Source organism: Calypte anna, chromosome 1 (assembly GCF_003957555.1).
Source record: "Calypte anna isolate BGI_N300 chromosome 1, bCalAnn1_v1.p, whole genome shotgun sequence".
NCBI lineage: Eukaryota > Metazoa > Chordata > Aves > Apodiformes > Trochilidae > Calypte > Calypte anna.
Genome location: NC_044244.1, coordinates 70,310,831 through 70,325,013, shown reverse-complemented (window position 1 = coordinate 70,325,013; position 14,183 = coordinate 70,310,831). Strand labels below are relative to the sequence as shown.

At 37.8% G+C, this 14,183-nt stretch overlaps 1 protein-coding gene across 1 annotated transcript; it reads left to right on the top strand.

The window, feature by feature from the left end:
- The first annotated feature begins 460 nt into the window (after nucleotides 1-460).
- On the top strand, nucleotides 461-13,808 carry TSPAN19 (tetraspanin 19). Its single transcript, XM_030449748.1, is given in 8 exon segments — nucleotides 461-498; nucleotides 4,739-4,831; nucleotides 4,931-5,003; nucleotides 7,117-7,300; nucleotides 8,485-8,559; nucleotides 10,289-10,389; nucleotides 12,239-12,384; nucleotides 13,644-13,808. Coding segments are annotated over 7 exon segments (810 nt in total). The 5' UTR covers nucleotides 461-498; nucleotides 4,739-4,765.
- The last annotated feature ends 375 nt before the right edge of the window (nucleotides 13,809-14,183 follow it).

Below are 14,183 nucleotides of genomic sequence, written 5' to 3'. Positions count from 1 at the left end.
TCCCGGAGCACAAAAAGTGACGTGCTGAGCTCAACTCAGCCCTGAAGCCGTCCCTCTCTGCCAGAACTATACCTCCCAGGATTGGCGGCGGGGAGGCCGCCCGCCCTCCTCTGCTTCCCGGAGAACCGCAGAGCAGCGCCGGTGGGACGCTGGGAGCTGTAGTCCGCTCTGCAGTGCACACACATACCCCTGCGGGCTCCGCGATCTACTCCGTGTAGTTACTCACATCTCGTTCAGCTGAGCTACTACCGGAACCCCCGCCTTCCTGGCCGCCTCCGGACACCGACCGTCCCTCCGCCCTGAAATCCCGCAGCCACCGACCGCCCCGCTCAGGCCCTCCGCGGGGCCGCAGGGAGCCCCGGATCGGCGCCGTTCCACCGGCAGCGTCACTATGGCAACGGGAAACAACGGCTCGGAAGGAAAGTGGGAGGATCCAAACTTCATCAGCGCTTGGACTTTCGCGCCGGTGGGGCGGGGCGCCTCGCAGCCCTTTTTCTGGTATTTTGTTTTGGTTTTCCTTTGCTTTGCTTTGGTTTTGGTTTCCTCTTGCTTGGGTTTGGTTTGGTTTGGTTTTGTTTGGGTTTTTTTATTTTATTTTTTTGTGGTTTTTTTGTTTTTTTGTTTGGTTTTTTTGTTTGTTGGTATTTTTGTTTTTTTTTTTTTCAAGAATTTTAAGCGGTGGACTGGAATTTAGTGTTCAGAATACATTAAATCAGCAGTTAATGGGGAGGAAAAAAAGAATAAAAGCAGAACAAAGACAAAGCAATTTGAAGGTGGATTATAATACCAAGGTTTTTCTCCCTGTTTGCCAGTAGAACACCAGAAGCCTGAAAAATTAAAGCTCCAGAGAGCTGAGTCCAGTGAAAGCGGTACGGGGCAGGGAAGGTGCAGACAGTCTCACCTGACTGTGTAATTCTACATCTGTCCCTAAAGTCTGATTAGGAATGCTGAGGTGCAAAGGTATAATAGAAAAATAAGGCAGGTAATGACAGATTTTACATAGCAAGTGAGCACATTTCATAGAATCATAGAATCATAGAATTAGCCGGGTTGGAAGGGACCTCAGAGATCATCTAGTCCAACCCTTGACCCACCGGAGCAGTTGCTAGACCATGGCACTGAGTGCCACATCCAGTCTTTTTTTAAATGTCTCCAGAGACGGAGAATCTACCACCTCACCGGGCAGTCCATTCCATAGCCTAATCACCCTCTCCGTGAAGAAATTCTTTCTAATATCTAACCTAAACCTCCCCTGGCACAACTTAAGACCATGCCCTCTTGTCTTGTTGAAGGTCGTCTGTGAAAAGAGTCCAGTTCCCACCTGGCTACAGCCTCCTTTCAGGGAGTTGTAGAGAGCGATGAGGTCTCCCCTGAGCCTCCTCTTCTTCAGGCTGAACAGCCCCAGCTCTCTCAGCCTCTCCTCATAGGGCCTATGCTCGAGTCCCTTCACCAGCCTGGTTGCCCTCCTTTGGACCTGTTCCAGGACCTCTACATCCTTCTTAAACTGAGGGGCCCAGAACTGGACACAGTACTTGAGGTGTGGCCTCACCAGCGCTGAGTACAGGGGCAGAATCACCTCCCTGGACCTGCTGGTGACGCTGTTTCTGATACAGGCCAGGATGCCATTGGCCTTCTTGGCCACCTGGGCACACTGCTGGCTCATGTTCAGCTTCCTGTCAATCCAGACTCCCAGGTCCCTTTATGCCTGGCTGCTCTCCAGCCACTCTGTGCCCAGCCTGTAGCTCCCCATGGGGTTGTTGTGGCCAAAGTGCAGGACCTGGCACTTGGCCTTGTTGAACCTCATCCCGTTGGAATCGGCCCAGCTCTCCAGTCTGTCCAGGTCCCTCTGCAGAGCCCTCCTGCCTTCAAGTTGGTCCACACTTCCTCCCAGCTTGGTGTCATCTGCGAATTTGCTGATGATGGACTCAATCCCTTCGTCTAAGTTGTCATTTGTGAGCAGTGGGAAGAATCTACTAAGGAAAGTAGGAGTTTTTCCCATCTACTGTCTTTAAAATAAACTGAGCACCTTTCTCAAAAGGTTACAGATGTTAACTGCAAAATACTGGATTCAAGGGCAACCGTTTACCATTTTCTTGGTGGTTTTATAGCCGAGTAAGACATTTATATCCTAAAACAATGGAAAACGATCCATTTGAAATCCACCCTGGGATGTCTCTTACTTTACAGAATCATGCAACAGGTGAACCTTTAAATGTGGTGAAGACTTCAAGGGCTGAGTTTAACGTGCAGCTGATACTTGTTTTGTGATGTGAGTTACACTGTGGTCATGGTGACCCAAGACTGTGGGCAACCATGGCAAACATTTAACAAAAGACTTTGCCAAGAAAAAAGACAATTCTGTAGGCCTGTTGCCTCAGGACTAATAAACAGAAGGAAAATTCTCTGCTGTAAGGATGTGGTTAGGCTGGACTTAAGGAAGAAACATACCTTCAGGAACAGCGTGGCTGGCAGGTCCAAGGAAGTGATTCTGCCCCTGTACTCAGCCCTGGTGAGGCCGCACCTCGAGTACTGTGTCCAGTTCTGGGCCCCTCAGCTTAGGAAGGATATCGAGGTCCTGGAGCAGGTCCAAAGGAGGGCAACTAAGCTGGTGAAGGGACTCGAGCACAGACCCTATGAGGAGAGGCTGAGGGAGCTGGGGCTGTTCAGCCTGGAGAAGAGGCAGCTCAGGGAAGACCTCATTGCTCTCTACAACTCCCTGAAAGGAGGGTGCAGCCAGGGGGGGGTTGGGCTCTTTTACCAGGCAACTCTCAGCAAGACAAGAGGGCATGGACTTAAGTTGTGCCAGGGGAAGTTTAGGTTGGATATTAGGAAGAATCTCCTTACAGAGAGAGTGATCAGGCATTGGAATGGGCTGCCCAGGGAAGTAGTGGATTCTCCTTCCCTGGAGATATTTAAAAAGAGACTGGATGTGGCACTCAGTGCCATGGTCTGGTAACCACGGCGGTAGTGGATCAAGGGTTGGACTTGATGATCTCTGAGGTCCCTTCCAACCCAGCCAATTCTATGATTCTATGATATGCTCTTTAGGGTGGGACAGAAATATTCAGAGCTAGTAAGGATTTTCTTGGGAAGTAGCAAAATAATGTAAAATGTACATAATTTTATAAGGACAGTATTTCTATTTTCCAGATACATAACTTATGATAAACTGAATTATTGTTGTTATTATTAAAATGGTTCAAAATAAAGCACTGGAATGACATAGCTATTACGACATGACTACTGCAGACTCCAATTTTTGAGTGAAATACGTAACCAGGGTTTTTTCCTAGAACAGTGCATTGCTTCAATGTTTTATTTCATTCTGAAAATTTCTGATGAAGTTTACTCTTAAGTAGTGGATCTTCTTCCGGGAAAATGCAAAACCAGTTATCTGATACAGTCCATAACTTTACATTGTACATGAGTGACCCAAATCCACTGTGGAGCTAGTTTAAATATAGATTATTTCATTCTGTAATTCAACAAGAGAAATTTTATAATACAGGCAATGAGGGCAGGCAAAACTTGTGTTTGCTGAATCTTTTCTTCTAATCAGCAAATTTGTAACATCTGTAACATGTGTTTTGTATGTAAAATAAGTTAATCCAAGACTTTTTGACCACTGAAGCTTTTATTACAATAACTTCTTATTATAATCAATGTGTAGTAATTCTGTCAGAAGACAGGAACAATTCTTTAAAACGTGATAGGTCCAGAAGATATGGTATCCAACAACAACAATAATAATGGTAATAATAGTGATAATAATTATATCTAAATAAAGAAGTCCTGCATCAGAGAGTTTACAGTGCTAGTGGTCTTTTCCACTGAAATATACTAAGCCACACTCAAGATGTGAAAGCAATGTGACTTTACTTGTGGTCCTATTGATATTGGCAAGAGTTTGCATGGGCAACATGTTTAGTACTCAGGTTTTGATGCATACTTTGCATCTATTTCAGGGGAAGCTGCTATAAGCAGGGTTTCTTCTTGCCTTTCCATTGATTATGCACCCAGTTGCTGTTGATGACAGATGAAATGCGTTTCTTGATCTAGTTTAATTTGAAAGGAATTCAACTTTTCACATCTTGTTCTATTCTGCCACAAAAAAAATGGAGGAAATAATCAAGTGGGGGTGACTGGGAGGTTCACTTTAAAAGTATAAAAGTGTGCTTCAAACTTTAGCACAAGAAAGCAGCTCTCATGGGTTTGCTAGAGCTGTGAGCTGCATTATACTAAAATGATGTGCCTGCTGTTTTCAACAAAAACTGAATCTGGTCATGTAGACAAAGGAGGTATGGTTCAGTGTGGTTTTCCCTCTTCATTTCATCTGGTATCCTTGATAGTGACCAAACTGAGTGTATTGAAGAATATATGGATGAGTGTATGCCAGGCTATGAAACTCTTGCTGTCTCTATCAGTCTTCCTACATACATTCTGCCTCTTTAATAGTTAAGAAAACTAAGCTAAAAATAATAAAATAAACCCAAAATAAAATAAAATAAAACAAAACAAAATAAAATAAAACAAAATAAAATATAAAATTGTGTATAATATAACATTAGAGGCAATTGAGACCAGACACCATCTTAATGCTTATACCGTTGCTACTATGTTTTTTTGTGTATCATGTGAAATATTTATAAAATATTATTGGAAGAAAATAAATCCTTTTCTAATTGGTAGGCTTAGTTATATATCTCATATTGAACTGAATGGATCTTTATATTTTCAGCTGTGATTAAAAACTGAAGATAAAAGAATGAAAATGAAAGATAAAATAGTGATACAGAAGTACTAGTTAAATGTCTTCAATTGAATCTTCTTGGTAAAAATTCTGTTTTCTTTTTCTTATTTAGCAGCTTCAGATTTATTTTTTAAAAAAAAAGTTTTTAATTAAAAGTATATTTCTTCTTTCTTTTTCCAGGCTCTGTGTCTTATGCTTTTGACATTTGGCCTGTGGCTTTTACTTGACAGAAACAATTTATTCAGTGGGTTATGTCAGTAAAATTAGAGTTTTTCTTTTGTTCCAAATAATTGCAGGATAAATCAACAGAAACAGTGAAAGATTTTTAATTTTTTTTTCACAAGGTGGCAGTATTGGTTTGAAATGCATGGGGTGTTTTTTCTGTTGTGTAAATTTTCCAGCATTAGACAGTAGAATTATCAAAATAGGGGAAAATAAATATTCATATGTCTACCATTTTTTTTTTTTTTACTTTTTTATTTACTTATTTCTCTTGGTGTACAGCTTTAAGATGAATCAGTTTTATTGATCTTTTCTCAGTCTGCATTTGACAGGATTATAAATCCTGTAAATGGCTTTTTGGGTGGAAAGAATTTGGGCCTCTCCATATAGGTAATCCTTTTTCTCAGAATGTATATCATATAGTTTCATAGCGAAGTAAGTTCCTGTGTGACTTACTTTAGGTAATCCTGCCCTAGCAGGGGGTGTTGGACTTAATGATCTTTCAAGGTTACTTCCAACCCTTCACATTGTGTTTTTCTGTGAAATTTTGGGTCATAGAACAACAGATGAGCTCTGAAACGGTTGCCTGCCTTGTCTGTGTGTCCTGATTTGAGTTAGGACAGAACCAACTTTCTTTTTAGTAATTTTACTGTCAGTTATGTCTCTTTAAAGCTAATTCACTTTCTGAAATTAACAGCATGTTTTTCAGACAGTGTCTGCTTCTAGGACTGGTAACACTCGATGTTTGTGGCTATTGCAGAAGGAAGAATATGAGTGGTATGCTTGTACTTACTCCTATAGAAGCCAAGGTCACTGCTTGCTTCTACTAAACTTATGAATTGGAAATGAAGGGGTGGAAATGGGCTCACACCTGTAACCCTTCTCTGGGGACAAGCGCAACAGAAATGTGACCCAAATTGACCACACAAAATATTCCAATAATCACATATGCATCACACTCGGTGTAAATCTGAGCGATTGTGAGAGTCAAGCTCTCTTCTTCCATGGCTGGAGTCCTGGGAGGACTCTGTCCATTCTTCTGCCTTCAATCCTGATCCATACATTCCCAGTCTGTACGTTCCTGAACCCAATTCCTGTTTACTGTTGAGTCCAGTTGAGGACTTTCCCAGTGGCTGCCCTGCAGCAATGGTGTTTTGTATGTATTTGAATATATTTCATTATTTTCCCATTATTATCATAGAAAAGAATCATAGACTCTTTTTGGTTGGAAAAGACTTTTAAAATCATGAAGTCTAACCTAGCACTTCCAAGTCCACCACTAAATCATGTCCTTAAGCACCACATCTCACATCTTTTAAATACCTTGTGGGAAGATGATTCCACCACTTCCCTGGGCTCCCTGTTGTGGTGCTTGATAACCCTTTCAGTAAAGAAATCTTTCCTACCATCGAATCTAAACCTTTCCTGGCACACTTTATTCTTTCACTTATTGCTTGGGAGATATTTCCTGTTATACCTTTTTTGTTTTATTGTTATGATTTCATTTATTTTCTTCTAACCCATAGTTTCCTTTTTCTACATCCTTTCCCCTTCTGGGAAGGAAAAGGGTTAATAGGAAGCATCTATCATCCCATAAACTGTGTCATTATGTCAAGGTTCCAGTTCTCAACTGATGGGATGGAAACCATCCAATACCATAAATCTGGGATGAAGCATTTGAGATTAAGTAACAAAAACCCCTACTACTTTCCATATCTATGCAAAATGGTTAAAAAGGAAATTGGCAAGTCACAAAGACACAGGACAGCATTGAATCTGAGTCTGGATTAAATAAGATCTGTCCATGTAGTATTTGCACACGTGCTACTAATTTTTGGCAAAGGGAAGAAATCTGTAAACTTGTAGTTGTTCTCTGATTTCTCTGATTTCATTGGGAGTGCTTTGCATTGTTATGTTCTGTTTGCATCTATGTTTTTACCATCCTCTGGATTTATGAAAATATATATTTTTCTTTTTGTGACTGTAGAAAGCCTAAGTAATATTAACACCCTGTTATCATTTCCATCCTTTCAGTAATGGCAAGGCAAACATTTGATTATTGTTTTGGAATATGCTTTTTCTCAAAAAAAAAAAAAAAAAAAAAAAAAAAGAGTAAGTGACAATACGAATGCACTGTGTTACAGTTTCTGCAGGCAATAACCAGCTAGTGACATATATTTCTTGTATACTACTTGGAACTGGATCTGCTATTACTTTTACATCAGCTGTGGGATTCTTAATCAGACTCCAACTTTCTTGTAAAGTGAAAGGGAATTTTCTGTGGATGAAAACTGTGATCCTGTCTTTTTGTTGTGATTCCCACATAAAGTGCTTAACAGACCTCCTATTAGAAAGATATTTTTAGGTAAAGGTCTGGCTCAAATGAAATCTCAATAAAACTGGAGATCCTTTTGTATCAATGCATGAATATTTTTCGATGCAGTTGGATGCAGTGAAGATTTTAAGCACAGTATATATAACTTAGTATACATAACCACAGTATATATAAACAAGGTTTTCAATATTAATTTGGTATTGAAATTATACTGTAAGTTCTCACAAGCTTAGTATGTGCTGAAGAATAAAGAAAAGGTTGCCCCAAAATATCGCAGGTTGAAGACACAGGTAGCTACAGTACAGCTGCAGTATCAAAAAGGAGAGTATGATAAAAAAGCTGTTATCTATGCAGACCTACCTGGATACTCCATATTTATGTACAATTCCTGCTTTTTAAGGGAAGATCACTTTGATTTCTGAAAAATTACACTGTAACCATACATTCTTATGATAATTTTTATTACATTCTTTCCTTTGTCTGTTGTTTATTTTCACTCTTTTTTAAGGTATCTGTTTTAGACTATGTGAAGGCTGAAGAAGAGAACTGTTCCACTCATTCATTTGTTAAGCACAATATCAGCTGGCACAAGACTGAGAGGAGCCAAGGGCTATAACCCGGCTTCCTTCTTCCTACCTGCTAATGCCCTAGGCATGTAGTGTTTGCCTCACACTTTACTAAATTATGAAAAAGAAATGTGTCTCATTTACAGCCTCAGGATAGTACCTTGTATTGCCATATCAAGATACTATGGGTGAAAATTTAGTCTCACTGAAAATGAAAAAAATCAACTATCTTTTTGGGGAGTTTGTGCATCCTATGGCTCAAAGGAGTCCTTGACTAGGCATGAAGCTTAGTTACCATGATAATTGAAACAGATGATAGAGAAATAATAATTTTCTTTAGTGGAGCACAGTTGCTTAAGAACATCTTTATTCTTCCTTTCTGAAAGAGTCTTTAAGACTGAATCAGTGAGCTGAAGCCTGCCTCTTAGACTATGACATCATTTTGATGTCACTGGGGGTTTCCAGGAAAAATATTGCTATTTTTTTGGAAGGACTCTACAATAATAGTCATGAAGAAGTATACATGAGCTTCTGGAATTTTTTATTGCATTGCTCTCTTATTCAATATTATTTTTATGCATAAATTGTTGTGGTTTTTTTCATTTTTTTAGTTTTCAAATCATGGTGCTTGCTACCCAGATGGCAATATTGGTGCTGATATTTGTGAAGAAAGAAGAGGTATGTAAGTAAATTATGTGATACTGATGACAATTTCAAAATAGTTTTGTGAAATTAATTTTTAAAAATCTAATATCTAATAGTTCTCAGTGTATGCAATTTTGTTTGAACTTGAGCATTATACATGTCAACCAGGAATAGCAGAAGATGTGGAGAACTTAACTTGAGGTAAGCAGCATGGTTCAATAGTGGAGAAGAAGAGTGCATGGAACTATATTTCCAGTTTGTCCTCTTCAACAAAACATACTCTTCCTGTTCAGGAATGTGACTTCAAGTGTGTAAGGGACAGCTTTATTCCTTTTTGAGGGATGACCCAGTAAGTCCATCTTTCCTAGACTTCAGCAGAAGTAGGAGAAAGCTAACCTGTGCCTGATAGTAAATGATAACAAAAGTCCAATGTGCAATTGGTAGTAGGATTCATTGGTGTTATGACATGCAAAATATGTGAGTTTTAGCATTTTAGCTCTAAGTAGACACCTAATATAAGTACAAGCATCTTTCTTTTTAACAGCCTGGAAGCAACAATAAATAGCAGCATAGCTACCATTACTAGTAACTGTACTGCTTTGAAACTTTGTTCAGTCATTTATTTTTCTACATATAGCAACTCAATATTTGAGCACTCCTCCGTAGCATTATATGGAAGACAATCTGTACTGAATCCATACTGGTCTGGCCCTATTCCGTAGTTCCAAACTAGATTGTTTGACAAAACCACTCATGACCCTGGTCTCAAGGTTCATACAGTTCTTCAAATCCTGCTGCTATTCAGGCAGGGTACACCACAAATAAATTGGTTTTTACTCTATCAAAATGAATCTGTATCATCAAAATTTCTTCGTTAAATGTTAATTTGTAATGATGGAGTTCTCCCTGTTTATATGATGGTTTTACATACTGAGAGATTTGAACTGTCAGGAATGATACATTCTGGAGTTAGGTATTTGTGCTAGGAAAATGGGTTGAAAGATTGCAGTTAAATTTATTTTATATCAACTGAAATGGCACTTGATCTCAACCTTCATTAAACGTTTCTGAAGTGCAAAAAATTATAGTAATATCATAGTTCACTGTGCAGACTTTTGAATGTTGTTTTTAGGATTTCTATAGAAAGGGTAGTGTTTTGGAGAAGCCTTTTTTTTTTTCATGTTTTTTAATGAAACCTTTCAGTGGCCTAAGTGTTCTCCTCTGCCTGTATTCACTGATACAATCTAATCATGTTCTTTGCAATCAGCGTGTGCACTTCCATTGCAGCTGAAGGTGTATTTTAACATCTCTTCAAAGAGAGACCTAACCAAGTGTCAGCATAAGCTGCTACCTCACCTAGATTAAAGCAATACATTCCCTGGCCTGGTTGTAGAGTACTCACATAAACTTATATCACATTAGATGCAGAATCAATTTTGAGTTTGTGCTTATTATTACATGGTGCTGTGCTTATAAAAAATGAGAACTAAAACTTAGTATTTCATGATAGGCCAGGTGCATCTAAACTCTCTGCCTTGGCAACTCCATTTGGGTTAATCACCTTGTGTCTGCCTGTGCTATCTATGTATGGGATTTTGGTCACTTCATTTATCTTCCCCTTTTGCTTTCAACTTTCACATTAGTGCCATGGCTATGACATATCTTAGATCATATTTGAAAAATTACTGCTGCTTGCAAGTAAGCCTTGAAGAAACCTGAATATCAATCAATATGTGCATACTAACAGCTAAAAAAATTTATGAACATATCCGCAATCAATGGAAGAATCGAGGAAGTTATTTCTGAATATAGGAATGAGAGTCTGATTGAGCAGGAACCCGTGTGGAACATTCTGAATGCTGTTCAACATAATGTCAGAAAATAAAAAAATACCCACAAAATATCAGAACTAAAATACTGCATCAATAAAAAATGTTTATACCAATCAGAACTTAGTTTAAAAAACCAACTCATTTAGCAAAGGATTATTTTTTCAAGATAGTATCTGATGGGGATGTGCAGATTCTTTGTATGGGTTAGTCTGGCTAAGATTAGGGTTTCTGAGGACTTGTCAGTGTGTGTAGGAGTAAACAGATCTGGTCACTGAAGTTTACTTACTAGGAAAAAAAAAAGTGTTTTCTAATATCTTTGACAGTGCTATACATCATAAATCACTCTGCTTAAGTTTACAAGATTGACCTGAACCATGGACAAGTAGAGATGTTTGACTTCAAAGCAGAGCTCCTACTGTGACAGCATTTGAATAGGTGTTGCACTGAGACTCTCTCAGAAATAATACTTAAAACCTCAGATGAGCCTATAATTTAACACTTTTAGCACACATAGTTAATTATTAATCATAATAAATTTTGTGGAGGAATGCAAGTTGTTCTCTTTTTCAGTAAAGTCCTTTAAAGCCTTCATATGGGATCAATTATTTTGGAAGTTGTTAGTGATGGTTTTACCAGTGCCCTGTAATCCACCATTCAAATTAATTCTGCATCATGAGTTTTAATTTCAAATACTACTGCTTCATAGTTCAGTATAGTTTAGTATGCTTCTATAGACTGGTTCTAAGTCCTTTGGTATGAATTCTTGAAGAAGTGAAGTACATAGTTCATGACAAACATTGAAGATAATATCCAGAAAGCTCACAAAGCATATATGTCTAGTCTCGAGATTACAAATGCATTTGTAATGTATATTTAAAATCTGCCCTTTGGAAATTCAGTCTTCTTTCATTGTACTCACGATTTCCCTAGTGATTAATGATGACCTCATTATGTCAGTGGTGCAGCTCAACTATCATAGAGTCACAGAATCATAGAATTGGCTGGGTTGGAAGGGACCTCAGAGATCATCAAGTCCAACCCTTGATCCACTACTGCTGCAGTTCCCAGACCATGGCACTGAGTGCCACATCCAGTCTCTTTTTAAATATCTCCAGGGATGGAGAATCCACTACTTCCCGGGGCAACCCATTCCAATGCTTGTTCACCCTGCTTCCAGGTAACAATAACATTGGCGCCTGACATGAGAAAACTAAAAACCCTAAGATGATGAACAGTATTAGATAAGATCTATGTTTTATTATGTTCTTCACAAAATTTAATGTATGGCTTAAAGCTGGTGATTTTTTAAACTGAAAATACAGAGCTTTTCAAATTAAATTTTTTTACAGAGGAAGGATGGTTTTGGCTAAGTTATCTAATTTAGGGTGCAGTATTTGCTTTGTGCTTCAAGTTCGAGCTATTTGTTCGCATGAGACCAATGGCTGTTAAAACACAAGTTGGATTAGGGAGACTTTCTAAAGATCTGTTGCTATGTGTAGAGAATGTTTGCAAATATGACATTAGAATTGACAAAGGAATAGCTAAAAGTTTTCAAAATCTGGTCCTTTTGTAAGTTCCTAGATCTGAATAAAACAGTGTCTGTTTTTAATTTTATTTCTTAAAATATTCCTAAAATCTGACCACATTTACTGCATTTGTTATGAACAACATTCATGTTGTTCTTAAATCTGGATTATCCAGTGCATATCATGAGATGTTACATGCACAAGGGTGAAGCATCTTCTGCAGGAGCTTCTCTGTACTGAATAGAGAGGGAAAATATCTTGCTAATGTAATCAACTAAGAGCTATCATTCATTGGGGTGAAAAATCCTGTTTGACAGTTTTAACAAACGTTGGAGTTAGTAATTTTAAAAGATTTCTATTCTACATGGAATGCTGTGGAAGATACAGTATCACACAGTGAGAAAGGAATGAAAACAAATAAAATGGTACTCAGATTCCATGTTAATATACAACATCCAGTCTGAAGAAATGGTTTTGTGATGTCCCAAGGGAATCAACATACAATATGGTAAGAAATACCTTTACTTCAACGAATGTAACTTTTTGTTTTAAATGGATTTTGGAAAACAAAATACAAAACATATTTACCACAAGTATGTGACTTACAAATCCAAAATATTAATAATATTCTTTGTTTTGTCCTTGGTCATTCTGGAGCACTGATTTTTACTCATAAGGTGGCAGTCATATAGGCAATTCTCAGTTAAGGATACCTCAAGAAAAGAGGTGTTGTGCTTGGTCAATATCAGAGGAACATTTAGTAGTGGTTAAAGAAGTAGTAAATATCTTGGCATTCAGAAATATGTGCTTTGCAAATCAACGATGGCAATGGAAAGTGACAGGTGTCACTGTTTGCATTATTTTCTTCCAGAACATCTCCAATACTTTACAGGATAAGAGGAATGAGTAAGGAATTGAAATATGAGATTTGTTTTCTGACACCAGTTTGTGTTAGCACTGACATTTCTTAATATCTAAGGACTATTTTGCATAGGACCATCAGATATCATCACATGAGCAGGAGCAAAGTGATGCATATTATTGTCTTCTACAAACCCTTCAGTCTTAATAGGGCTATCTAGTGAGAACAGAAATTCAGTGGGCAAAGGTTGTTCCTTGACAATGCAGAGCACTCATTAATAGAAAGGATGTTGTCAAATAACTTCTTACATTGTCTTCCTTCACTCATCAGTTTGGAATTGTTCCCTGTTTCTACAAGCCCATGTCATCATTATTAAAAGATTGCTTCAACGTATATAAAAGATTTATTTATATACACTATTCTATTTTTAGCTATTTTAATCTATGTTATAATATATAATTCATTTTTAAAGCAATATAATAAGCATAGACTGTAATCTGGAAAATATGCATGTCCGTTTTGGGATGCATTATGTATGAGAGTCAGTGAAAATATGAAAGTATTCTTTCAAGAATTTACTTGTAAGGTAATCTCTCAGTTATACTCACACAAAACCACATTCCCGTTTAATTAAGTCACAAGCTCTGGAACAGTTCCATACAAAAATCAGCTTTACTTAAGAACAATATGTTTAATTCAAATAGTTTTAAAATTATTATAGCTAGTTCTCTGCAGTACATATTATTGCTGTATTTGCTTTCTGGCAAGTTAATATTACAGCCCACCATAACAATGCAGGAAGTTCTATTCTATATATTTTTTAAGTATGTTCTTGTAAAGATGCCATATGAATTTAAAAATTGACCTTATGTTTTCTTGAAATCTGTTCATCTCTGCTTGCTTATGGATGTGATGACTATTTAAATACATGGTTTGAAAACAATGTTTTTATCTTAATTGCAATTACTATCAGCCTGCTGACTACTTTTCAGCAAAAACCCACAAACTATTGCTTTTCCAACGGGGATAAATATCAATTAATTGCTATTTGGCTTTGGCACGGTGTCTGAAATTTTGTGAAGCTTTCCATAACTTTTAATTAAGTACAATAAGCATTTTAATAAGTACATTTTAATAAGTATTTTAATTTTAATAAGTACAATAAGCACTGTGTACCAACAAACTCTCATCTATTCAAGCACCATCACAGGTGTTGGAATGAAATGTTTGACCTGACTTGTGATTGCAAAGTGCATTGCCGGACAGGAAGCAGTTGAAGAGAATATAAAATCTATGGAGCAAAAGACCATTTCTGCAGTGAGGTGACCTGGAATATCTTGAGGAAAACTGAGGAAGGGGTGGTATTACAAGAGCAGATGGGAGCAGTCTTAATTATAATTCATCTAAACCATCCCATTTCAGTAATTTTTTTTCTGATGCTTAAA